A 27915-nucleotide genomic window follows, 5' to 3' on the forward strand; every position below is an offset into this window, starting at 1 on the left:
TTTACCATACACCTACCCTGGCAATTGTCTGTATAATTTTTCTCTTTTGATTGCGTGAAATATATATTGTTGTTTTTATTTTTTACTATAGTAACAGCCAAGTTAGCTTATATTTGACTTCTATTGGAGCCTAATAATCATAACATCAACTGGACAATTCCCAGCTGTAATATTCTACTGTTCTTCCAGCAGCTTTGTTGTTTTTATTATATCTTTCCTGATAGTCGCAAATAAAACTAAAAAAGCATTTTACATTTACAACTTCCCTAAACACTGGAGGTTTCCATTTTCCATTATGTATTAAAGGTATATTGTTCATGTTGCATTTTTCGATCTAACACATAATAAACATACTCTTTCAGAAACCTGTCTAATGTAGAGGAGATTGGATGCTGTTCTTACATTAACCATGTGATCACAATGACAACACTTTATGTGCAGCAGGTAATATCATGTTAGTTTTCTAGAATGTGTTTGGATTGTACTTCCATAGTGTCAAAACATTTTTTTTTTTTTATATTAAATAAATGCAATTGGTAATTCAGCATAAAGCACCAGGCTTATACGCCTGTGGCTACAGTTCTGCTTCTGATCAGTAGGACATTTAGACAAAAATAATGTGCTCCAGTAAAGCCATGTGGCTAAATGGGCACTGGTTAAACCATTTCAGGGAGTATCATGTGTTTGAAGGTATTCCAAACATTTACATACATTTTGTATGACCCCGTGTATTTCCTCTGGCAGCTCCGGGATAACGTTTCTCATCTGTCAACTGTTCAAAGGTGTCTTAAGCCAACGCAATAAATGTTTTACAAGTGTGTGCGTAGTGATATTATAAACGCCTATTTAGGCACAAGTCTAGTAGAAACTCAAATGTTGCCTGTTAGGCAATACATTTTCTGCCTTCGTTCATGCATTTCATTTTCTCTTAATACATAACGGCAGCCCACTTAGTTGGTTGCCAGGAGTAAAATTCCAGTGCTTGAGAACTCACCAGTTCAGAGTAGCAATGGAAGCTATTAGCCATTAATGCAAGATGCTTGTTCTGTCTGCCCAATCTTTACTGAATGGGCAGAAGCATCAAGGCACATTAGTTTCTTAAGTCCAATGTAATAAATAAATTAATCCAAATAATTATGCATTCATATTTTAAGGATTACAATTATCAAACATTTAAGTTGTAAAGATACTTAAAATTCAGAGTTAAATGTTTAAAACCTGATCTGGATTTGCAGTTGAAAAGCAAAACTAAAGAAAAGGAAGTGATGGATCAATCATCCATTGAGGACTTTGTAAGACATGCCTTGGTCTTTTGTGAGAGCCTGTATGATCCATATCGAAACTGGAGGCACACAGTTTCAGGGTAAGTTATTTTGTCAGACATTGAAACGTTACATGTAACCTCTTCTTTTATTTTCATGACTTACTTAAATGCTTCAATAGAAATTCACATGATAAACTGGAAATATATATATATTTATATATACCATATTATTATTATTATTTACATACAACCATTAATTTTCATCACACTTAATACATTAGCAAGACAGATTAATTAAAAAATGTAAACCATTACTATTTTATTTTTTATTACACACATTATTTTACATTTGACGCTTTTCCAAATTTTTTCACATCCACACTGTGGTGTGACAATTGCCACCACTGATTGGTAGCTTGAGGGGCTTTACTTGCTCACCAGGCAATAAGGTGCCACATTACCCTTGAGTGGGAGGAAGATGAGTTCATAAAAGGGGAATTAATTTGTTTTAAAACATTTGTGCAGCATAAGTACCTATTTAAAAGGAAAAAACTATGTAAGCTGTTTTGTAGATGACTGTGTATGGGCATATTGTTCCAGAATTATTTGTATAAAATAAGCAGTTTCGATAATGTTATGCTTTGTTGCCTCACAGAAGAGTTATAAGCCCAGTGGAGAAGAGCAGACAGAAGTACAAAGCAGCAGGACTCACTGTTGAGTTTATTCCTTTCTTTTACCGTGAGCATTTCAAATTTATATCTAACTGGATGCAAAAAGTTGCTGAAGTTTGAGTTACCAAGTAAATTTAAAGCAAGTGCTTTAGATGTGTCTGTGTTCAATTTGCAGAGTGTTTCCAAGAAAGTGAACATCTCAAAGAAAGCTTAAAGTGTTGCCTGTTGCATCTCTTTGGAGCAATTCTGTCTGGGGGACAGGTAAACACATCTAATAAATACATATTTATATGTTAATACTGTCTGGTTACTGTGTTGAACAGTCTGGTATCTTTAGGCACAAGGATATTTGGCTTCTTAGTCGCATAAGCCACACTCACTCCTTTCCAATGGCAACCTTAGAAACAGATGAAGACTCCACTAGATACTTCTGAGTACCTTCAATTTCCACAACAAGCTTTGACTTTCCACCCAAGCTTTTTAGTGTACTAGTATTAAAAACTAATTCTGCACACAAATTTCCTGGACATGTCTCCCCACTCTTTATTTTGTTCCAGTCTTCTCTACACTTGATCACCCCTGCACACAACGCTATCCAGCAGGCCTTCCCCCACTGCAACATGCTAGATGCTCCTTCAGCTAAGGGGCTGGCTGAGGAGTATGGGAGATGTAGTCCTGCAGCAGCTGGAGGGCCGCAGTTTGAGAACCCCTGTGCTAGACCTTCTCTCAGCACAAAACATTAGTTGGCAGTTCTTCCTGCACACAACACATTCAGGCAGAGAGCCTTGGTTTGAATTGTCAGTCACGCTGGATGGGCGTACAGTTAAGGTCCCATCATAGCGCGCTGCTTTAAGCCCCAGTAACTGTCAATTCCAAATGATATAAGGGTTGTGTATGTTTGTGTGTATATATAATATATATAACAGATATTTGACATTGTGCACCTTTCTCCAATTGGATGGTATAGATACTCTGTATATGTGTAATTATTTTTGATAACAGATTTTGACCTCTGTAAAGATGCTGGGTATGCAGTTTTAAATTTGGAAGTTTGAAAAGTTCAGATCTGTTTATAGGAGCTAAATTGAGATGTTTAAAAAAAATAAATAATTTATGAGATAAAATATTGTCATGGTGGAATTTCCACCCTGTGTGACTTCTCAGTAAGGTTATTTAGTGCAACAAAAGTAATTGTAGTCTTTAGTATGCCAGAAGCTTCCTTTACAGTGTATTGTTGACTGCAGTTAATTTTGATTAAACACAGGTTATTTACTATATTTTATATTGAAGAAATTAAACATGAAATGTACAATACCTGTAAAATATGTTCTGTGTTCTTTATCCTTTTTTTTTTTTTTAAATAAATGTATTTATTCACATTTTTTTTTAATTTTTTTTTTTTAGAGAAATGCTCTCCAGGTCATCTCTCCTGCCACCATGGAGGTCCTAATGCGAGTCCTAGCAGACTGTGACACTTGGGACCACTGTGATGGCAATGAAGTGAGTCGGAAGGCCGAGATAACTCTCAAATGTTTGACTGAAGTGGTGCACATCCTGTTGGTCAGCAGCTCAGACCAGCGGCAGGTGGAGATAAGCACGCTTCTAGAAAACTATTTTAAGCTACTGAACTCTGATCATTCAGCATTACCAAGCTTGAGGAGATCCAGACAATGGGAAAACAGATTCATCACACTACAAATCAAGATGTTAAGTAAGTTTCTTAGACTAACAGTTCTTCTTACCTTTTTAATGATCTTATGAAGCTGTGTGGTATTGACTGGTTATTTAATGAATGGTGTGATTGCATTTGTTTTTGTTGGGAGCATAGGTGGGAACACATGGAACAGCAAATCGGTGTAGTATGGAAGAAATTGACACAGTATATGGAAGTTGATAGGCCCATAATTTGGGATATGTTTTTCTGTAAAATCTGTATACAGTTTCTTTTTGGGTACTTGCCCTCCATGATCCCACTTCCTTATATGTATCAGCCCATACCCAAAAACCTTCACCCATACAGCACCTGATATCCCCTTTCAATGCACAACAGTTTCTGCTTGCTTCTTCCTCTTTGCCATGCCTAAAATATGGTATGACTTGCCCCATGCCACTGAGGATCTATTGCCCAAAAAAGGAAAAAAGAAACTGAACTTTTTAAACATTCATTCAAAATTCACAGTTTATGCAACTAATATTTACCCTCTATTGAGTGTCATAGGTATCAGCCTTGCATAAGTACATGTTTGAGTGGAATTTCTTTGTAGTAATCTGTCTCTATGTATGTTCTTTGATTCTTGCAGAATGTATGACTGCCATGTTAAATTGTGCAGACAGGCCTGTCCTTCAAGCTATTTTTCTAAACAGCAATTGTTTCGAGCACCTCATCCGGCTACTTCAGAATTGCAGGGTAAGTTTGAAAGAAAAATGGGTGCGTTTTGGTAACTTCCGTTTTGGTATCTGTCTGCCATGTTCATATTGACCATAATGATCCTTTAAAGTCAAAAGAGATAACAAAGTAAGCAGGCTTGGTTTGTGGACAAAAAAAGTTAATGCGGTGTAATGCTCCTCTGATACCGTTGAAAAGTAATGCATTGGGCAACAAAATGGTAAAGCCATGACCTACCTAAACAGCAATATGTAATCATCTCAAACAATGTTTATCTTGTGGCTTTATTAAGGAAACATTGACACACAATTTCAGATTATTCCCACCAGTAGGAATGCATTATAATCTATCCATCAAAAGCAGTTTAAAACTCTGGAATGATGTGTGCTAAAATGTAATTGCAAGTGGGCACCATTCCATATTGATCTTAAATATTTATCTAAACATCCCTAGCGTGTGTATGGATTTTTGGACTGAAATACCTTAATGGGTGATAACAGGCTTTTATGATCATTTCTGTGTGTGCACCATCCCGGACAACATGCTATAAAGTCATCCAATTTATTATTCGTGTGTATGTGTGTGTATGTATATATACGTATATATGTATGTGTATAATGTGTGTGTGTATAATTAAATTTATGTATGTAACCCTGTAACACATTTTTTTTTACTGCTGTCAGTTTAATGGATGGTTCTACCCTTTCACTGACGAAATCGATTTGCATGAAATGGAGGAATAAAATAAATATTTCCGAATCTTATATGACTCGTAGTAATCAAATGAACAAAAATTTGTACAGGGGTGATGTAACAATGATTTATGTTCTTAAGGTTGAACTAAATTGTATTCAAACTTAGTGCTGTTGTAATAGATCTAAAATTATATAATCAAACTGGAAAAAATGCAATCCAGAGTTCCTGCAGACTTGCTGAAATGGGTAAATTGTAACATGCATGTCCTGTTGAGCCCCCGGTCTGATAATCCCTCTCATTTAGTGGCTGCTGCTCACAGTTAATCCACCTCTCTGCAATGTTCTTGTCTCCATCCCGCAGCTTTTGTTAAGCGCTAACACTACAGGGGCAGACAAGAGTGAAAAAGACCTTGCCAACAAATTACTGACAGAAATGAATGAAAATCAGGTATATGTAGTCTACAGCTGAAAACCGTCTGAATACCCTGTAGACTAAAAATTCTACCACTTTACTTTAACTCAGCTTAAATACATACTCTTTACTCTTTGTGTTATTATTTGTGACTTTTGTGATTACCTTTTTATCAATACTACATTTTTCTAAGTGTTTTAGGTGTTTTTAGAAAAGTCCTAGTAAAGTATGTAGCACATAACACAGAATAGTTTCACAAAGTACACCTTTGCAGTGACAAAAAATGTTTAATTCGCTAAACATTGGAACACTCCTGTGTTTGCTGATCCAAGTTTACGTTTCGAAGGCTAAATAATCATTAGAAAACCCTTTAGCAATTATGTTAATTTAGCAATTAAGGTGGTAGGTAAGTGGTATCTAGTCTTTTTATGTAGTTGCTCAAAATTTCATTGAATTATTAAACCTTAATCTAAGGCATGTGCTGACAGAAATGAATGCAAAGTGTAAATGTTGAAGTCAAGACAAGAACTGTAAGAAATACATCAAACATTATGAAATAGTCATCAGAAAGAACGCTCACTTGTGATTTTATCACTAAAGTTAATATCTGAACTATTATACCTAGATAAGCATATTAAACACCATGGTTACAGTCACCCTAAATATGTTTCAGAAGGAAAAAAAAAAACATTTGAAGAACAGAGCGGCTTGCCAATGTTAAAGGAACAGTCTAGTTCCCGAATTTATATTATTTTTAGTGACTATTGAAGTCCATTTTGCGTGGATTCCAATGCATTTAGGTGCAAGCATTATTTAGTTATTAGAGTAAGCCCTTCTCATTTAACAACATTTGACTAAACATCAACACATCTTGGAAGCTAATGTCCCATAGCTGGTGAAGAAACTTGAAGCTGAAAAAAGTTGCATGTTATAGCATGGCAATGATTGAATGGAACCATGAACTGTTTCAAGAAATTAAAACTCAAAATTCTATAATTCCTATAATTCTCTAGACACAATATTACTGAAAAAATATGGGTAGATCTCAAACATGGAATCCATACAAGGTGGCCTTGTATTTCTGAACTAGATATATTCTGCAAGGATACTTGTGAGGGTATCTTAAAACAAGTATGGACAGACTGTCCATTTTCATTTAAGAACACCCAAAAAAATTCTAATTTGGTCAAACCTTTGTACGCAACTTTGATTTCTTGATTTTTCTATCTGTACATCAACATTTTTTTTTTCTTCCATAAGCTGAGTTTATGTAAAGTGATGGGTAAAAGATTCAGACTGGTACTAGCAATAGTAGTTTATAATTTCAGTTTTCCTGCCTTGCATTTCCGTGGATTGGTATTCTGGGCTTCTATGTACGTATTCTAAACTTGAGTGTTTGGTGATGGTGCTTGGTGCTCTTGCATGTTTCAAAAATCAATTTTAGGTTAATATATTTGGAGTTATTTAACACACATAAAAACAGTACTATGTGTTTTTCCCAGTTACCCTCCAAAGTGAAAATATTACCTTGTATTCATAAATATTTTAGTATGTTTTCATACGTAGAACCTGACCATTTGCAGTTGTTACCGGGATAAACTAATAAGCCTTTAGCAATAACATGTTACTTTTTGTTGTAGTCTCAGCTATTAATGGTAAATTTCCTTCTCTGCCATATATTATGCAATGCTAATTTTAGGAATTGCCTATAACTGGTTACATCCAATTTATGGCAGACTATTTGGTGTAGCTCAGTTTAAATTCGATGTTGCACAGATATACAAAGAAGAATGATGGTGATGAATGTAGAAGTGAAATATTGAGAAAAACTACCCATCGCATAAAAAGCTTCACAGTGAATCTGAAATGTATAATGAAAACAGATTAAAATTCTACTTTTTTTTCCAAAAATTTGAAGACTTTTTTTAAGCATCTCTTTAAGAGCCAACCAGCATGTTTATTTTCGCTGAATTGTAATAGACTGGCCGAATATTTTTGGAAAGGAACGTTATGCCCGTTTCTTTCTTATGAAATTGTGTTATTCCGTGAGTAATGCATATGATTTGCATACTTGTGAATTCCTGCTTACCCACTAATGTACACACAAGACTTTTTTTTTCATATTTTACAAGACAATATTAACTACTTGAAGAGTAAATATTCTAGAACTTTTTTTACGGCAGTTAAATGTGCTTTATATCCTAAGGCAAATGTTTTTAAAGTGAAAATCCTATATATTTTTCTATGAGTTTTATATAAAATATTGTATACAGTAATGCAGCTTGAGTTTAGCATGAAATACAACTTAGTTTTGTTTCACAATGTATTTAAAAATTATGGTTACATTACAATCTCAAACACCACACTGGATTGATTCTTTATGTCAAAGTATGTGATTTATTTAGTGTAGTTTGTGAAAGTTTGAAGGGACCATTTACTGTTTGTGACAGCCCACCCCCCTGTCAGTACTTTAATATGCATTCCTTATAAAAGGGGAATATATAAAAACAGAAACCCTTAACTGATGTGGAATCTGCAGAATTCCATCTTTATGGTCGGATAATTCCTGCCATCAGTTTGCAGGATGAAGCAGGTAGGATAAGTGCTTCTGTTGAACTTAACGGGGGCACTTTCTACACACGTGCTCCAGAATCTGAAAAGACCTCCACCCACAGTGTTAGCTGAGACAGCGCAGGATCTGACTGATGGTAAATATATCGCATGCATGGAGATATGTTCGGCAGATCACATCTCCTGCACAAAAAAACCTGGGGGGAAATGCCTTATCCCCTAGTGCATTTCAGCACAGCATGAACACTTAAAGAGACCGTGTTAAAAATGCGTTTGATGGCTGGAGTGTCTCTTTAAGTGATACTAGTATTAACCCCTTCGCGACCTTTGCCGGTTCAGGACCGTCATAACAAGAAGATCACTAAATGACCTTTGACGGTCCTGAACCGTCAAAAAATTAAATAAGCTTAGAAAGTGATCAAGGATCACTTTCTTCGCTTAAACGGCCTTGCTGCAATGCCTCGATGTCGAGGCATTCAGCAAGGCCGAGATCGGCATCGGGGGCCATGTCTGGCCCCTCCCCGGGGCGTCAACAGCCGCCATAACTTATCGCCTCCTAAACTTAAATGGTGTCGCTGGAATGCCTCGATCAGGAGGCATCCAGCGACACCAAACACTTACCTCTGGGTGGGCTGTGACCGCTCCGGAGAGCGGTCACAGCCGCCGCTGCCGGTGATCTTCGCCATCAAGCAAGATGGCGGCGGCCCGGGAAATAAAACAATAAAGACGAAAAAGTTCGCTAGAGGGTCTCCAGACCCTCTAGAGAACTGGCTCCACTTGCTGGTTGAATACAGGTACTGCATTCAACCATGCAAGTCAATGGAGCCCAGCTTTCTAATCACTATGTGATTAGTAAAATATTCAAAAAAATAAAATAAATAAAAAATGGAAAAAAAATTTTTAAAAAAAATGTGCTAACATTTAAAAATAATTATGCAGTGATGTCACTAGATGAACCATCCAGTACCAGCAAAATGTGTAAAAAAAATATAAAAAAAGTATTAAAAAAATAAAATAAAATTAAAAAATAAAGTTTATTATTTTGAGCAAGTGCTAAAATTTCTCAAAAATCTCAACAAAGAGTTAAAATAAAAGCACTTCAAATACCCAAGGGGTGTCTAATATATAAAAAAAATGGCTGATGGGGTAAATTGGAGTGGCCTAGCTCAAAGATAGGGCATAGGTACAGACTGACCAAAATGGAGAAAAAAAAGCGCACTTCCCAAATGTGGCATTTTAAATCTGAAACAACCCGACAAACCCATGCATGTCTGGTATCACTGCACTCAGGAGATGTTCCTGAACACACATTGGCGTGTTGTTTGACAGTGGCATATACCAGGACCTGTATATCTATAACTAAAGTACAATTTGTGTGAAAAAAAAATAAAAAAAATTACTATTACAAAGTTTGACAAAGTGTAGTTCTATAATTGGTGCATGGAAAGGTTTAAAATAACAGCATTTGGAATACCCTGGGGTGTCTAGTTTTCAAAAATATATGGTTTGAATGGGTTAAATTGAGTTAACCGGCTTCAAAGATATTCCAAAGAGGAGAGGGAGGCACAATGACCAAATGACCACCTGAATTACGCATGCCCCAAAAGTAGCCTTTTACCAGCCAAACAATCTGACAAACCCATGCATGTGGGGTATCGCTGTACTCAGGAGATGTTGCTGAACACATATTGGGGTGTTGTTTGACAGTGACATATACCAGCACCTGTATATCTATAACTAAAGTACAATTTGTGTGGAAAAAAAATAAAAAAAATTACTATTACAAAGTTTGACAAAGTGTAGTTCTATAATTGGTGCATGGAAAGGGTTAAAATAACAGCATTTGGAATACCCTGGGGTGTCTAGTTTTCAAAAATATATGGTTTGAATGGGTTAAATTGAGTTAACCGGCTTCAAATGTATTCCAAAGAGGAGATGGAGGCAGAATGACCAGATTTGTTAAAAAAGATTTGGAAATCATAAAACGCTGCTTGTACTTATTGCCCTATAACTTACAAAAAACAGCAAAAAAACATAAAAACATTGGGTATTTCTAAACTCAGGACAAGTAGTAGAATCTATTTAGCTAGTTTTTTTACTTGCTTTTTTAGGTGAGTAAAAGATTTTTCAAATAAAAGTCATAAAATGTGTTTTTTTTTCAATTTTGCACCATGTTTTTTTTATTTTTTTTATAGTAAATAAGATGATACGATCATAATAATGGTATCTGAAGAAAGCCCATCTTGTCCTGAAAAAAACAATATATAACTTATGTGGGTACACTAAATGGGTGAGGAGAAAATTACAGCTGAACACAAGCACCACAAAAGTGTCAAAACAGCCTCGGTCCCACAGGGTACAAAACGAAAAATGAGCCCGGTCCTTAAGGGGTTAAGAAGGATTCCTCTATAAACATAAAATGTAGTAAATCAGAAATTAGAAGGTTGCCATTTGACAGATTGCTTCTTATGCTATTGAATTCCATTTTTTCTTATATAATATCTTGTTTCTCCATACATCTTACATTTTAAGAAGTAGTGCAAAAGTGTGGTTTTGATGTAGGACATCTCAGAGGAAACTAAATTGTTTGCCCCAAGAGCATGTGTGTTTTTCTTTTTCCCTGTCATTGCTTTATTGGCCTTTTTTTCTCCTGGTGCTGGTGGAGGGACTTGTGGTGGTTGTCTGTTAGGTTACATGAAATTCAGAATTTCACTGAAGATGTTTGAAATTCATAAAATGGATCCAAATCTAAGTGAAGTTTAACTTTTTGCTGTTTGCTCTTTCCTTGTTTTTATTTTCATGAATTGTAGGTATTTCAGGAAAGACTCGACTGCTTGACAGTCAGCACTATTCAAGCACTTACAGCTGTAAAGCACAAGTCTCCTGCTGCAAAGGTAAATTGTGATTTAGAAACACAATTTTAATGGAGGTGTTTTTAACTTTGTAATTTTGAGTTCTTACCACCAAACTGTATTTTTTTTCTTTTAAGGAAGTATTTAAGGAAAGAATTGGGTACACACACTTGTTTGAGGTGCTAAAGTCTTTGGGTCAGCCATCAAGGTTCTTGCTGGAGGAGCTTCTTAATATGGTAGGTTTACTAATGTGTTATGTATGTTTGTCTTCAAAGGAACCATGTACTTTTTTGGCGCTTCATGGAATTTACTGTGAAATAATTTATAATGAGAAAAATGAGTCTTTGCTTATCTGTTCCATAACTATATTTTATTTTCTTCACATAAACACGCACACACATATTGCTACCCATGGTATGATCTAAAAAAAAATACAATTCATATAATTTAACTTGCAGGCTGTCGAAGGAGAACATACTTCTGTTGGAATTCTAGGCATCAGTAATGTCCAACCCTTGCTGCTGCTCATTCGGTGGCTTCCGGAGATAGAATCCCATGACTTACAAATCTTTATCTCTGACTGGCTGAAAAGGATCTGCTGCATAAACAAGCAAAGCCGCACAATGTGCGTGAATGCCAGCATGGTCATTCGCATCATAAACACTTTAAACTCTCACCTCTCGCTGCACCGGTGCTGTGCTGAGAATTTGATTGCCCTCCTGGGTTCGTTGGGTAGCCTGTCGATGAGTTCAGAGGAGCTGTTCCATCTTATTGGAATACTGCGTGTTGATGATCACAAGCAGAGCTACCCTTACGTTATTCCTGTAACACGTGCCTTGCTTGCTATTGCGCGGAAGCAAGGATTGGAAAGTGCCTTGCAGTACTTTAACTTGTCCCATAGCTTTGCGGGGATTGCTGTGCCCACTATTCAGAAATGGCCTGGATCTGCATTCAGCTTTTTTGCTTGGTTTTGTTTGGATCAAGATCAGTCAATTATTGGGGGGAAGAGGAAACAGTTATACAGGTATGTATGTCTGAGTACAGATTTAGATGTTAAATTAAATAGCTAACCTAGGTACTAATTACCAATAGAAATTAAGGGCTTTTCCACTTAAAACATTTAATTTTAGTATGCCAAGTAAATATTCTTTGCTAGAGCTGTCATTTTATTTTCTCCTCTGAGCACCTTTTAATATATATCTTTTTAAACTCCAGTGTTAAATCCTACACCATTTTTTCAGCTTTTTTACAGATAGCGGCATGGGATTTGAAGCTTTCATCTCATCCACAGGAGTTCTAGCTGTTGCAGTTTGCACGAAAAAAGAATATGCAACAGTTATGCTTCCTGATTATTGCTTTTGTGATTCCCTGTGGGTAAGGTTCACTTTAAGGATGTATTGTGAAAATCCCATATTAACAGACCACATCCTAAAAGCAACATTTTCACAGTAGCTTTAAACTGGCATAAAATACATACAAAATAAAATGTAATGTAATATATGTTGTTTATTTTTTATTGTACTGTTTTAACAGCACAGTATAGCAATAGTACATGTGCCTGGAAAAAGACCCTTTGGACAAAGCCTTGTCTGTATTTATGTGAATGGACAACAGAAAGCCACTGCCCCGCTCAAGTTTCCATCAATGAGTGAAGTAGGTTTCAAAGATTTCAGCCATTTCTTTGGTTTAAAACTCTTGACTATCCCAGTAAAAGGACTTGTAGACATCTGTGTAACTTATATGGAGTCCAAACAAGAACACTGAGTCTTGTTTATTAAAGGTCCAAAAGCTGACTTCTTACAAACATATAAAAAAAAATCTATACATATTGACAATAAATTGGATAGCACAATCTATATGTGATATCTCCCATGATTTAAAGTGCATTGTTGTGTTTTATGAAATTTTATATGACTGTAATTGTGTACTTGTTGCTACCAAGAACACTCTTTACCTGTAATCCTGTATTACAGGGTCACTGAGAACCTTATATAAACACACAAAAGAATATTGCTGTATTAGTCTCAGCAACAATTTTTATTGTTGATGATTTTATGCTGTTATTTTCAATGCAGGGTTGCATAGCAATCCTGATGGCTGTGTGATCAGCAGCAGTTAGATTACAGAAGGGGAGAGATAGAGTAGAGAAAAAAGTTAAAAGTAATTACCGTATTTGCTCGATTATAAGACTACCCCCCAAATCTGAATATTAATTTAGGAAAAAAAAAGAAAAAGCCTGAATATAAGACGACCCTATAGGAAAAAAGTTTTACCAGTAAATGTTAATTCATGTAAACTATTTTTTTAAATAAACGCTATGATTGAGAAAAATATTTTGGTTTTATTTCCTTCTATTTTCCAACCTGCCCCCCCCCCCAGTTATGCACATCTGCCCCAGAAATGCCTTATACCCCCTATATGCCACTGTGCCCCATGATATGCCTTTTAACCCTATATGCCACTGTGCCCCATGATATGCCTTTTGACCCCCTATGTGCCACTCTGCCTCCAGAAATGCCTTAAACTTTCCTATATGTCACTCTGGCATTAAGGGGGTTAAAAGGCATATTATGGAGCAGAGTGGCATATAGGGAGGTTTAAGGCATTTCAGGAGACAGAGTGGCGTATAGAGAGTTAAAAAGGCATTTCTGGAGGCAAAGTGGCATTAAGGGGGTTAAAAGGCATTTCATGGAACACTCTGCCTCCAGAAATGCCTTATGCCCCCCATTTAACGCTCCCCCGCCCAACTTACCGGTGCTTCTGATTCCCCTGTCATGCAGCCGGGGCAGCGTGTAGATGTCTACGCAATTTGCGTCCCCTGCAGCTGCGGGGGATCTGGATCTTAGTCGTCTCATAGTCAGACCTATTTGAGGTCTGATTATAAGATGACCCCGATGCAAATACGGTATTAAAACAAATACTTATACGGACCCCAGTGATGTCACCATGACACACTGGCGTTACAAGAGGGATCCCTGAAGTGGATCTCTATTGCTTTTGCACTGCTTTCTGACTAGGACAGTGTAAAAAAGTACAAGTAAAAATAATTAAAAAATATGTAAGGAGTTTACAAAACTAACCAAAAACTTTGTTCCACTACAAAATTGTATTTTTTTTTTTATTTTTTTTTTAAATGATGGCCCCAACCCAGAAGTGTTGAAAGAATACAAAAACAGTTCTGTAGCATTTTGCCCGTGCCCAAAAAGAAAAAATGCATGTGGAGTATAATGCATATAAATACGTTTTACTTTGATTTACTCCCAGCAGACTCCATTAAACTAATTAGATTGAATCTGTTGGTTATTTCAGAAAGAGTGAGGGCAGGATCTTTGACCAAAGTCTTTCTGCTTTTTGTAGTCTTAAAAGGGTCAATGAGTAATACTTCTGTATTTATTAGAAATGCAGCTGCCCAACTGACCAACCAACCTTTCTAAAAATATTCAGCACAGAAGTATTTTTAGTTAGGGGAATGTCTTGGCTTTAGAGTTTGGCAGATTTAGTCATCTTTGGTTTATTTTCTTTGTGGTCCCTTCTAGCCTTTCACCTCATGTTGTATTGGATCAGCTGGTCAGAGGACCAACACTCCACCCCCATCTCAAATTCCAGACCCACCTGTTTCTCCTCCAAGCGGGAGCAGCAGATCATCGTTGAGTGGGATTCTTTCATCCTCATCATGGACTGGATCACAGGGGAAGGCAGATTTTGTAACAAAATCTATTTCAGCTGGTACCCAGGATAGTGAATGGGGGACTCCCACATCACTTCAGGGGCACCTTGGCTCTGTTTTCATTCTACACGAGGCACTACAAGCAACCCAAGTTAAGGCTTTGTACTTGGCTGGTAAGTAGGCCAGCTACTGTGTCTTAATGTTTTTGTAATAATAACTAAAATCCATATTTTAATATAGTTGTATATAGCTGCAGACACATAACAATAACTGGCAATAGTAAAGTGCACATATACAAAATACTGAATACATATTGAATACATATTCAATGGCAAAAGTTAACAGACAAAAGCTGCAAAATACAAGATAAAGTTCTTTGAAATTAAGTTTACTCCCTCCATTTGCTTTTCCTAATGACCAGAAATTGCATCTTCAGTGACATGAAAACATCAGTTGCATGGTGATTACATAAAAAGTACATCATCAATGCCCTCATCAATTACCTTATCGGTGGCATCACTGGCAACATCAAATATCTAGTACTTACCTAGCACCACAATACCAGAGAGAGCAAGAGGCAGCATTAGAACCTACATAAGTGTTCTCCCAGTAGTAATAATGAACCGATAAAAAAACGTACTGTAAATTTAACGCCTCAGAATCGGACATTCGAACAGTGCCCCTGATAGCCCTTTGTCATATTAATCTTCTCCTGAAAGTTCAGCTGCACATAGACTACAAGAATGACCACACACACACACACACACACACACACACATTCAGGTTCCACACTGCCTCAAAACACAACCCCGAAAGGAACAGATGCAGATTGCACCAAAACATAACTCTGGAGAGAAACAAATAAAACACAACACAAAAGACACACTGAAGCAAGACCCCACCTAAGTATAAGCTGTTACAAAAGTGCAATACATCATCATCATCATCATCCGCCACTGACACATCTTACAAATTCCTAAATCGCATAATGTAAGGAAAAACTGATAATAGCTGCTAAAGAGAATGGAACTACTATTACAAGCAGTTTAATGAATTTCTACACCAAGCCTGACAGCAATGAAAAAACCTAACCTGTTAAAAATAAATTTTAGTCCGTACAGTTAAAACACGTATTAGTAGAAAATGATACTTGTAAAGAGGTTGAACTGCTATACCCAGTGAATGCTCCAATACCATATAACAAACACACAATGAAAAGCAGTCAGAAAAAACTGTGGTAAGAAAGCATTTACCTTCTTTTGTCATAGTAATCCTATTCTGTTTCGGGATAAGTGGCGTAAATACAGCAGTCGCAATTGTGATGGGGCCCATCTCTCTAGTCCCGGGCGATCTCCTCATACCGATTTAAAATCGTTCAGAAAGGGCCCTTCCAACCTTGTTGCTTGGGGGCAGTGATGGTGTAGAACAGCTGTTTCGGGCGAAGATGGCACAGATAAGCTGTTTTGGGGCACTGACAAGCTGTGGGCAAAAAATGGCGCAGGCTGTTTGGGGGTTAGGACGGCACTGATACGTTGTTTGGGGCAAAGGTGGCACTCGCAAGCTGCTTGGGGCAAAGGTGGCATTGTGGTTCATGTAGCTTGGTGAAGGTGGGGGGGAGGGGCAGCTAGGAACATTTTTGCACCAGGGCCCTGTGGTTTCTAGTTACGACCCTATTAGGGATATATCTATTATCAGTTTTAACTTACGCCATTTTTTAGGTATTGCATTCTTTAACTCCTACTGAAATAAAATATAACATAATCTGACTTTCAACTTTTAATGCCATTGATTATGTCAGCTGTTGTTATTAGCAAAACCACATGGGGGAGTGAACTTAATTTTAAAGAGATTTCAAGGACCAGGAATCCAACATTTCAGACCGTTTGCAGCATTCAATAGTTATGGGCAAAGCTAAACTAAGGAAATCAATCGAACCTTTGTTCAAAATTAAATATTGAAATCGCTACTGAGCTTTCGGTAATATATGTTCAGTTTTTTTGAGTTACGTTAAACAATAAAAAAGACAAAAATTATATGTTTGTTTTTTTCCAGGCCCAAACTGTTTGAGTCCATGGAAATCACAGGAATCTGAGTTATCTGATTTACCCAACAAACTGCTTATATGTTATACTCCAAAGGTAAATTCAATTCTGAAAATAAAAAGATGTATATTTTTTTCATACTTAGTAATTTTTAAGTCACTGCTGCTCCCCAATCAATGACTTTTCAATTAACTATTTGGGAAACACCCTGATAGTTACCAGAAGTTACCAATTTTTGGGCCTTTTACTCTGGGTAGAGTGTGGTTCTTTACAAACTCTCTTTAGCTGAAATTCTATTTGCAGACAGATATGCCTATAATTCTTGCTTGTATTGCCTGCATATTCACAGCTTGTTAGTTCTGTAATGTCCTTATACTTTTAATAGTGTAAAGATAACATTGGGAGTTGATTTCTTTTAAGAAAGAGAAATGTTTTGAAATGTAAAGGATATAAAGTAGGCAAGAGACATAACAGAAATTTGTAGATAAATTCAAATGTTTAGATTGTTGGACTTGGCACCCACTGCTTGTAACGCAAGTTTTTGATAAACCTTTCTGCATAGGCATGCAGAAATCCTATATGTCTGGACTTGTCACCCAACCTTTTGCATGGAAGATTAACAGGGAACGAAGTTGTGAACTGGGACATAAAGGTATTGAGTTGACTGTGTTTTCGATCTCTTACATTATAGTGTATCTATTTTTATGTGTGTATATAGTTTTGTATATAAAGTAAAACATATGAATAGGTATACTCTGGGGACAGTGGGTCACAATTTACTGTTAAAAGAACAGGTAAGGTCAGTCTATTCGGTTTTATTACATAACCCTTTCTCACAAATTGTATTGTTGAACCATCGAACCTGCCTTATTTCACAATAAATTGTGATTCACTGTTAAAGATTGGATAGTGCTCATCCTTTTTGTACCTTATGGAATAAATATATTGTTTTGAGCTTCAGATCAGTTTGACAGGAAGGTAATTTATCAGAGGAGATACGCACTACTGTAACTGCCAACAGCTTTAGATCACATCTTTGGGGAGTGTGTAAGGTTAATTATGGTGGAATGTAAGGATTTTGACATGTGACAGGTTTTGATCGTAGGAAGTATTTTGATTATATGTACTTTTTTTTTTTTTTTTTTTACTTAATACATTATTACTTCAGTGGTTGTGAAGCAATGCGCAAAGGCCTGTTGCCTCCTTGTAAAATATTTTCTATTAACCCCTTGATGACAATTGCCGGTCCGGGGACGTCACGGAAAAACATGTCGTTAACGACAAATGACGTGCCAGGACCGTCATTTGTTAAAACGGGTAAAAAAAATCGATCCGTGATCGTTTTTTTATTTATTTTTTATTTTTTTTAACCCAAACGACGTCGACCTCGAGGCATTCAGCAACGCCGTAATCGGAATCAGGGGCCATGTCTAGCCCCTCCCCGGGGCGTCAACATCCGCCATACATACGTTTTAAAAGCGTTTAGGAGGCGATCAACGATCACCTCCTAAACTTAAATGGTGTCGCTGGAATGCCTCGATCAGGAGGCATCCAGCGACACCAAACACTTACCTTAGGATGGACTGTCGCAGCTGCCGGTGATCTTCGCCATCAGCAAGATGGCGGGTGCCCGGGAAAAAAAAATAATAAAGATGAAAAGGTTCGCTAGATGGTCTCCAGACCCTCTAGAGAAACGTGAACTAACCTAAAATCATGTGCTATATAGAAAAATAAACAGCAGCCGCAGCTGCATGCAGTCTTCACCATCCGCAAGATGGCGGCGGCCCGGGAAAAAAAACAAAACAGAAAAAAAAGTTCGCTAGAATGTCTCTAGAGAACTCTGGCTCCACTTGCAGGTTGAATACAGGTACTGCATTCAACCATGCAAGTCAATGGAGCCCAGCTTTCTAATCACAGTGTGATTAGAAAAAATAAATTAAAAATAAAATTAATAATAATTAGAAAAAAAAATAGTAAAAAACCAGTAAAATGTGTAAATAATTTCCCTCTGATGTCACTATCAGGGGAACCTTCAAGTTGAAAAAAAATGTTAAAATTTTTTTAAAATAGGCAAAAATTTTTTAAAATATATATATATATATATAAAAAATATATTTTTGTGAGCAAGTCCTAAAATTAGCACATTAGCTTAAAACAATTCTCGCATGGAAAGAGTTAAAATACTGGCATATTAAATGCCCATGGGGTGTCTACTTTTGGTAAATTGGTAAATTGAATTGGCCGGGTTCAACAATGTCCCAATTAACACGGGGGGAAGGATGGCCACACATCTAATTTCCAATTAGAAAAATGCACACATACCAAATGTGGCCTTTTAGTTCCCCCAAAAAATGACAAACCCATGCATGTGGGGTATCACTGCACTCAGGAGATGGCATATACCAGGAGCTGTAAATTCATACATAAAGTAGGTGTGTATGGGAAAAATACACACACAAAAATACTACTGCAAACTTTGAAAAAATGCTGGTGGTAAAATGTGTGCATGCAAAGAGTTAAAATACCAGCATTTAAAATACCCTATGGTGTCTAGTTTTCAAAAATATATGGTTTTGTTGGGCACACTGAAATGGCCCGGCTCCAAGATGTACCAAATAGGGCATGGGCAGTGGATCCCCAAATGCCAAAGTTCAACATTGAAAATGCGCATGCCCCAAATGTGGCCCTTTTGCCCCCAAACAGCCAGGCAATATCATTCATGTGGGGTATCACCGCGCTCAGGAGATGTTGCTGAACACATATTGGGGTGTTTTGTGATAGTGACATATACGAAAACTTTTTAATTCATCCCTAAAGTAAAATGTGTGTGACAAAACAAATGCAAAAAAATGACTACCATAAAGTTTGACAAAGGCTGATGGTAGAATTAGTGCTTGGAAAGGGTTAAAATACTAGCATTTGGAATACCCTGGGCTGTCTAGTTTTCAAAAATATATGACTTGATGGGGTAAATTGTATTGGCTGGCTTCAAAGATACCTGAAATGGCACATGGGGGGAAGAACTGCCAGATTTGGAAAAAATGGCTTTGAAATAGCAAAACGCTACCTGTACTTATTGCTCCATAACGTGCAGAAAAAAAGCAAAAAACCGTAAAAACATTGGGTAGAATCTATTTAGCAGGTTTTTTCATTACCTTTTATAGATGAGTAAAAGATTTTTCAACTAAAAGTTAGAAACAGTCATTTTTTTCTAAATTTTTCACCATATTTTATACTTTTTTTAATAGTAAATAATATGATACAATCAAAACACTGTCATCTAAAGAAAGCCCTTCTTGTCCTGAAAAAAACAATATCTAATGTGTGTGGGTTCAGTAAACGGGAAAGAAGAAAATTACAACTAAACACGAGCAGCGCAGAAGTCACGAAGGGTACAAAAAGTAAAATCAGCCTTTGTCACGAAGGGGTTAAGGAGAAAGTAAATGAATTAGACTTGAAGCTTTCACATTGTCACTTTCAGCAATGATGGAGAGGATCCAGATTTATTTTTATCACAAGCAAAATCATAGCATATACCAATGCAATCATTTTCTGAATTTTTAGGACACAATTAACTGCATTGGCGGCTTAAATACATTATTTCCGATTTTGGAGCAAATCAGCTGCCTAAATGAGCCTCCCCCACTTGACTCCATTGCTTCAACTCCAGAACTTTCAACACCTACAGAAGGGGATTTTGTGGTTCTGTCATCTACAAAAGCATCAGGTATATATATATATTATAGTAGAAGAACCATATAATTTGCTGATAGACTGGTACTTATTTAACCCCTTAAGGACAATGGGCGATCCCAAACCCCATTGAAAACAATGCATTTCGAGCCCGTACATGTATGGGCTTTGTCATTAAGGGGTTAATATATGGGTTTATAATTGAATAATGCTATGTATCAATATCATAATGTTCCTCCATTGGAGTAATGCTTATTATGATTTGTATTTTTGGTTTGCAGAAGCACGGCTGGAAAAAAATATTGTTGCTACTTTTGTGTTGTTGATCAAACACTTCATTCAGAGACATCCGATAAACCAGGAGAACCTCATGCACTCTCATGGAGTTGCCACATTAGGGGCTTTGATGCAGAAGGTATTCAGGAACTTCTGTGTGGTTCTGATGTTTAGGCTCCTTGCTTTTTCTTGTTTCTGTTTATGACCCATGTAATAATGGTACTGAACTGAAGCATATCTACTCTACTACTCATCAGACTTTTCCCAAAGAGTTCCATTCTCAACTCTGTGCACTTTGTTGGCGATAGACCCATTTTTTCACTTATTACATCATAGCCATTAATATATAGAAATAAGTGTTTTTCTTAAAATATATTAATAGGAATGGTAGCTTAGAATGAATAAACACATCTTATGAGAGAATATACATTCAATTTTGTTGATATCACCCCTGTCCTATTGTCTACAGCGCGATGTTACCATGTTAGTCAGCGATTGCGAAAAATGCAACTACTTTGAATATTGACCGTGTTTTAGGATTTTCTTTTACTTCCATTAGGCACCAGGTAATTTTATGGATGTGAATGTGCTGATGGCAGTGCAGTTGCTGATTGAGCAGGTATCTGTGGAAAAAAACACCCCATTACAACAGCAAATGTACCAACATTTGCTGTTTGATTTCCGCATATGGAATCGTGGTGACTTCCCTTTTCGGATTGGTGAGTAGTTTTTTTTTTATAGGTTTTAAGTATGTCTTATGTTTGTCTTTATATTTGTAATTTAAATGTTACATTTGTATTCTGCAAGCATCGTTGTAATGCTAAAGATTCTGCTGGCGCTCTAAAAGTAGGATATTTTTGAAGGTTAGTTACAGTGAATTCACTAACAAAGAATCTAATGAATACATATACTTTTGATAATTTTTGCTTACCTGTGGGCAAATTGTAAGAATACTTTACATTGTACGATGTATTCAAACTGAGCATGTTGATGAATGCAAACTTAAAGGGGGACAAATAATCCATATTAAAGCACTTTGAAAGGGGGAAAAGTGCCTACCTTGCAAAAACGGATCTGGAGCTGTAGTGAATCCTCCCAGCAGTCAGAGTAATATGCCGATATTGTCCGCTTAAAGCAGCCAATCGCTGGGAGTGCACATGCTTGCGGGTATCTTGTTAGACCCCTTGAACTCTTGTGCAAGCCAGCACTAGATCCGGTGGTGAGAATACCGCACGTACATCCTGCTAAGCATGAAACATATTTGAACATATCTCCCTCAAACCAAGGAGTAGAGGGACAGGAATAGGGGGCATATTCTTGGGGGGAGTTCTGATGAATCCCTCCATGTATTTGAAAGGGGAATATAATGATAAATACAGGGAACAATCTGCTGTCACGTATTAAAGTTTGCTTTTTAAAAACATGCTAAATTTGTATCCTACGTTCCTGACATTGTTATAGGGCACATACAATACCTCTCCACCATGATCAAGGACAGCAGAAAATTATTCCATAAGAAGTATGGTGTTCAATTTCTCCTGGACACAATCCGAATTCATTACAGGTATGAAACATTTATTTTCATTTTCTTTGAAACTTTTATAGCCGCTATGAATGCCAGTTAAACTAAGCACGTCTGTAATTGTTTTACCATGTCTTGTGGTGAATCGATAAGATATTATTGAATAATTATTACAAACCCGATGCCCCTCCACACATGCTTGCAGCAGCACCGCAAAAGACATAAAGGATCTTGCAAATGAAATCGTCCAAAACACAAAATGCTTCCTGTTTTCTTTCATTGGCATTAAACTGTTGGCTGTGTAAATGTAAAGTCACATTTATACATTTTTTTTCTGTTCATCTGATTGAACAGCAAGGAAAGTTCTTTGGCATCTGATGATTTGACAACAATAAGGACGTCCCTGTATGGGCTGATTAAATACTTTTTGAGTAAAGGTGGGACTTATGAAGACATACAAAGCATAATCGGATATGTAGCTGCCATCACTGATGAAGAACAGGTAATTCTACTTTTTATGGAAGCATTTCATTTGGGGGGGAAATCAAGTGTGCATGGTATATAGACATTTAGTTTACATGTTTGTGCCATGGCATTAAGCTGTAAATTTGCAGATAATATGAATTGGATATGCTTTGTTGCACGGTTGGGGGAAGTCAATCTTATACATCTAAATTAATCTCACTAGATAATCATTATGTAATTAACTCCCCATTCCCACTGTGTCACTTTTAGCTCTGTGGGATTCTAGACGTGATCCTTCATCTTCTGATGAACGGCTCAAATCGGGACCAACTATTCCTGCTTCTCTTTGAGCCAGGATGCGGAGACCTTTTTTATGCCTTGTTGCTAAATCAGAGATATTCTGACAGACTGAAAGAAAGAGTCTTCAAGGTAAGGGGCTGATGACACAGCCAAATGTTTACACATTGTAATTCAGAGCAATAGCTTCCACCATTTTATCCTAACCAAACATACCTATAGCATTGAGCCAAATGTTCCACAAGTGCCCCTAAAGACTGATTACTCTCAGGTGGCATTTTTTTACAACATGTTTCAGTATATATATATATGATCGTTCATCTTTACCTAATATAATTGCTGGTTTTAACCCCTTAAGGACAATGGGCGCTCCCTAAACCCATTGAAAACAATGCATTTTGAGCCCCATCTGCAGAAGGATATAGATAATCTGGATAGAGTTCAGAAGAAGGCTAATGATTTATGTGCAACCCATTCAACATTTATCAGAATTGTGTGATGTACCTAGTTTTCAGTTTTCTTTATGGCAGCTGATGAACACATTGTAGGTTAAGTTACACTTTGTTTTTATAGAGTGAGGACCCCATACTAAAGAATGCATAAACTGAGCCATTTGCTTTGCAAAGAGAAAACTATGGATGGCTTTCAATTTAGTTACTTTTTCAGGAAGCTATGAGAACCAAGGTGTGATACCTTTACTGGCTAAATGAGCAATCTAAGCTTATTTAGTTCTTTGCAGGTATGCTCAACTAAGAAGACCTACATTCGCTTGAAAGATTAGCTTGCACTTTAAAGCTAGTTAGTCAGACAATAAAGGTATCTCGTTGACTTGTTTCATTTATTTCCATGCCTAACAAAGTACCACTCTCTACCTAAATATTTTCAGATATTTGAGCAGATGCTGAAATGTACCAAGGTTTATGAAAAGAGCAAACAGCGCATCCGGCTGAGTGAAGTTGGCTACTCAGGGCTGGGCTTGTTAATGAATGATACTTCTGTTACCAATGTAGTAATAAAGGGACTTCTTAACCAAATCATCAGTGCAGGTAAGGAATGTTTGCTGAACATGTTGGACTTCTCATATGTTGTGATATCATGAATGTTTAGTAGAATAATGGTGATGAATACAGCTATGTTAAGTCAACTCCATGTTGTGTCTCCTGTTCTTTGTGTTGGGCAGCCTTTCAAAGAAATCTAGAGCATATACACTTTTTGGTTAAAATATCCATGTTATTGTTTCCCTATTTTTACAGTATGTAGCATACTTGACATAGCATATGTTGGTTAACATGAGATGATGGAAGAAATATGTATAATATTGTGAAATACAATACAGTTCTATGCTTAGTGTGTTAGATACTTGGGGCCTTGCTAAGTTCATTATTTGCCCAGAGTGGGCCTTCTGTAAAGCTGTTATCACGATTGTTTCCTGCAAAATATGTTTTAAAACTTGTCATGGTACAGCAAGATGGCTTCTCACACGTATTTCAGAAAATAAGCGGTAATGTTACAATACTTACGTTTTATAGGGAAACCGTTACACTTTCATTAACTATTTTAATGTGTTGATGGAGATGGTCAATATTCACCTTATTATGGCTAAAAGCTTTAAGCAGATGTAAAGTGCGCAATTATTATTTGGGCTGTAGAGTCCTGTTCAGTAAATGGTCTTTTTTTCCCCTCTCTGCACCAACAGATGCTGCTATAAATTACAAAGACCTGCTTGCAGTGGTGCACTTATCTCACAGATCAGACCTTACAGTTCGACTAGCCATCTGCAGGAAGGTTTGTTTACCTTAAAAACAGCAACAAAAAAACCCAGCGTTGATTACATGTTTTATAATAATGTTGTAACTGTTAGTTTATCTTGGATTGTGATATTTTTCTTTTTTATTTTCTTCTTGTGTAGATATTTCAGATTTTACAGTTTCAGCAAGATGCTGCTAATCAGATGGTTCAGCAGTTAGGATGGCAGGAGACTTTGGTAAGACTATTTCTGAAGGAAAACTCTGAGTGTAAGACCAGCACTAGAGTGGCTTTTGGAGATAACACAAAGGAAGAGGAAATGAAAACCTTCAAAGAGGACTTGCCAAAGATTTATCCTGAAAGAGTACCTGTGGACTATAGTCTCTCCTCCAATGATAATACATGCAACAGCTGGTCTGTTGAGAGCAGATCCCTTAATTCAAGTATCCAGTCAGCATGCACGTTACTGGATGATGAAAATGTTTCCTTTAGTGAAGCACAGCTTAAGGTGGAGGATCAAGATGATTTGTGGCCTGGGGACCATTCACGTCTTACTTTGGAGCTAACTCATTTCGATCTGGAAGAGAATGAAAACCAAACTCCAGGGAGCTTGACCAGTACCCCATCGCCTGTAGAGGTCTCAAAGCCATTTAGTGTTAATCAGTCTGATAAAGAATCCAACAACTCAAATGACTTGCTTTTCAGAGACAATATCTCCCTAAGTGTAAACTTGGAAAGCACAGAGGTGAGGGTTAACTTTTTTTTTTATTCCAAATCTGGAAGGTAAAAACAAAAAACTCATTTGGAATTTTTTGTATTGGGAAACATTGGTGTAAAGATGACTCCTTTTTATTTGACCCTTGTTACTTATTCCATGTACTATATGCATTTTAGGGATACAGAGGTCATATTTGCAACACACATGCAGAGTGGAAATCAAACTATTAGTCAAGTGTCATAAATCATGCTACTTTATTAAAAGAACATCGTGTAAATTTCTCTTTTCCTCTCTTTCTAAATTGTTGACTGTAATTATTCTCCCTTTATGACCTGTTTATATTGGCCTGAAACTTTTGATTGCATTAGGTAAATATTTTAAGTGTGAATGTTTTAACTTTCATTCAGGACTGTGAGGAGGAGCTTGTACAATTGTTGACTGACATTCTGCTTTGCCTGATGTGGAAAGGTCTTGATAGATCAGATGCGGCAACCTGGAATGAACGAGGCCAAGTGTTTTCAGCTCTAAGCCATCTGGGGACCACCAATGAGTTGTTGCGACCATCAGATGAAATTAAGCTGAAGTAAGCACAATTTGACACACTCTGTGTTAATTTCCAGCATGTAAAAATACCTTGGATTATTTTTCATTTATTTGCTTGAGATTTTGCTAAATGATAGCTCATTGCTATAATTGTGCGTGATCTGCCGAAGAAGCTATGCTGAAGAAATGTGTTCATCCAGATTGCATAATCTGTTTTTCTCTGCAGTTTATTAGAAAAGATGCCTGAATGGGCAGTAACAGAAAACAGAGAACCAAAATCTCAACCCCTTCATTCCGAAAACGCCAATCGGTTGCTGCACATTGTGCAGGATTTTTTGCAGTCAGAGGGACTTGTCAATTCCCGCATGTGGACTGAAAAAGTGAGTGTGTCCAGCAATGTTACATCCTCAGTGGAAAGCTGCTACGCATTTTGGAGTTTCCATTTGCAAGTGCTGCCAACAAACAAAAAATACGAACAATGCGCCTTTTGGATTTGGATGCTGGTTTTCCCTGATTTACAGTTATTGTCCTTGCTTGAGCTAATAAAACATATACACATATGCAAAGGTCCAAGCTAATATATGCTGTGTGTTTCAATCTTGTTCAATAGCTGCTGGAGGAAATCGTGACACTAATGGACAGTCTCTCAGTGTGGTATTCTGCTGGCCCAGAATCAGAGACACTTTCACGAGTAGAGATTCGTCTTTTACTTGGTTTCATTGCTCAGGACAATCTGCAGGTCAGTTATTGAAAATCGATAACATGTCATGCACTTTTGCATTTATTGTTTAATGAATTACACATGGAGAAACCAGTGTGAAGGGAACACATATCTGAAGAAGAGGCATACAGGCCATTTTTTTTTTCTTCATTTTTAAAGCTGTGTTGTTGATAGAGGTCTGGCTGGTTAGAAGAATCTGGTTGTAGATTATCCTCACTTACTTTACGAAAAAATCCTAGATGAAGTGTAGGAAGCATGTGAATCTGCAGTTGTACAGCTAATGAAAATGTAATCTCTACAATAAACAAAACGCTTCTTTTTGCATATTTTAAATTTGTACTGCTAGTATGCTTCTAAGCAGAATGGTCACATTTTTATTAGTAGTAATAAACCAATTTATTAAAGATCTGTATTTTAAAAAAAAATGTAAAAAATGTATGTCGATAAATCCTCTTTTCCATCTATTGTTAAGTGTACCAATATACTGATCCATTTAACAATAGATCTTTAATAAATTGGTTTATTACTACTAATAAAAATGTGACCATTCTGCTTAGAAGCATACTAGCAGTACAAATCCCAGCTCTGGTGAAGAGTCCTCACTATCAGAGTCTGTCTCTAAAGCGTAGGACTTTATATGTTTTCCAACCCATCTGTTGGTATATAATTGAAATCCTGATGTTACTTGTAGGTGTGTGCCATGGCTACAGCAAAACTCAACACCTTGCTACAGACTAAGGTGATTGAAAACCAAGAAGAAGCATGTTACATGCTGGGGAAACTGGAAGGCATCCTTGGCAAATCCATCCGGGAGAAAAGCGAAACCTACTCATTCCTTATCCCTATTGTACGCACCCTAGTAGTCAAAATCTATCAGCTGCTGTACATGAACCTCCACCTGCCTTCTCTCCCAATCACAAATGGCAGCCCTTCATTTTATGAAGATTTTCAGGAGTATTGCAAGTCTGATGAATGGAGAGTCTTCATTGACAAATATGTAAGTCTTTTCTGTAAACAATGGATATAATGCTAATGTACTTAAAACATAGGTGAATTAAAGGTGAAATAATGTTGCTGGAATTTTATTAACAGCTATAGAATCCCCCCCCACCATTTTCAGCTGCCAACTGCTGGTGGTAACCCATACAGTAGTAGGGAAGATGCCTGTACCCCAAATACAGTACAGGTATTTACAGTTGTCACAATCAATGGAATATTTTTTTTCTCTGAGCGTTATATACTTATGTATAATATGTTTCTAGTCATGGAATTGTTTTGTTTAGAGTTATTATTTATTTAAATTAAATGTTATATGCACACCTGGAGGTTGCCATCACAAGTGGTTTATGTGATCTTTGGGTGGCACACTGTACT

The 27915-nt window shown here is 36.9% G+C and overlaps 1 protein-coding gene across 1 annotated transcript in view; it reads left to right on the forward strand.

Annotated features, from left to right (window-relative positions):
- LOC149287574 (neurobeachin-like protein 1) overlaps window positions 1-27915 on the forward strand; it is a 62502-nt gene that overhangs the window by 15866 nt on the left and 18721 nt on the right. Inside the window, exons 4-31 of the mRNA XM_089492768.1 lie at window positions 363-444; window positions 1236-1363; window positions 1920-2002; window positions 2111-2196; window positions 3340-3646; window positions 4236-4342; window positions 5378-5464; window positions 10810-10893; window positions 10989-11087; window positions 11310-11875; window positions 12093-12225; window positions 12385-12504; window positions 14388-14691; window positions 16571-16656; window positions 17123-17212; window positions 20125-20287; window positions 20535-20668; window positions 21089-21248; window positions 21991-22093; window positions 22406-22553; window positions 22787-22945; window positions 23700-23859; window positions 24510-24598; window positions 24723-25304; window positions 25685-25860; window positions 26047-26200; window positions 26431-26559; window positions 27233-27538. Of these exons, the coding sequence (XP_089348894.1) occupies window positions 363-444; window positions 1236-1363; window positions 1920-2002; window positions 2111-2196; window positions 3340-3646; window positions 4236-4342; window positions 5378-5464; window positions 10810-10893; window positions 10989-11087; window positions 11310-11875; window positions 12093-12225; window positions 12385-12504; window positions 14388-14691; window positions 16571-16656; window positions 17123-17212; window positions 20125-20287; window positions 20535-20668; window positions 21089-21248; window positions 21991-22093; window positions 22406-22553; window positions 22787-22945; window positions 23700-23859; window positions 24510-24598; window positions 24723-25304; window positions 25685-25860; window positions 26047-26200; window positions 26431-26559; window positions 27233-27538 (4825 nt within the window). The remainder of the gene's footprint in view (window positions 1-362; window positions 445-1235; window positions 1364-1919; window positions 2003-2110; window positions 2197-3339; window positions 3647-4235; window positions 4343-5377; window positions 5465-10809; window positions 10894-10988; window positions 11088-11309; window positions 11876-12092; window positions 12226-12384; window positions 12505-14387; window positions 14692-16570; window positions 16657-17122; window positions 17213-20124; window positions 20288-20534; window positions 20669-21088; window positions 21249-21990; window positions 22094-22405; window positions 22554-22786; window positions 22946-23699; window positions 23860-24509; window positions 24599-24722; window positions 25305-25684; window positions 25861-26046; window positions 26201-26430; window positions 26560-27232; window positions 27539-27915) is intronic.

Source organism: Sceloporus occidentalis, unplaced genomic scaffold (assembly GCF_023333645.1).
Source record: "Sceloporus occidentalis isolate IW3139 unplaced genomic scaffold, rSceOcc1.0.p SCAF_59, whole genome shotgun sequence".
In the NCBI taxonomy this organism is placed as follows: domain Eukaryota; kingdom Metazoa; phylum Chordata; class Lepidosauria; order Squamata; family Phrynosomatidae; genus Sceloporus; species Sceloporus occidentalis.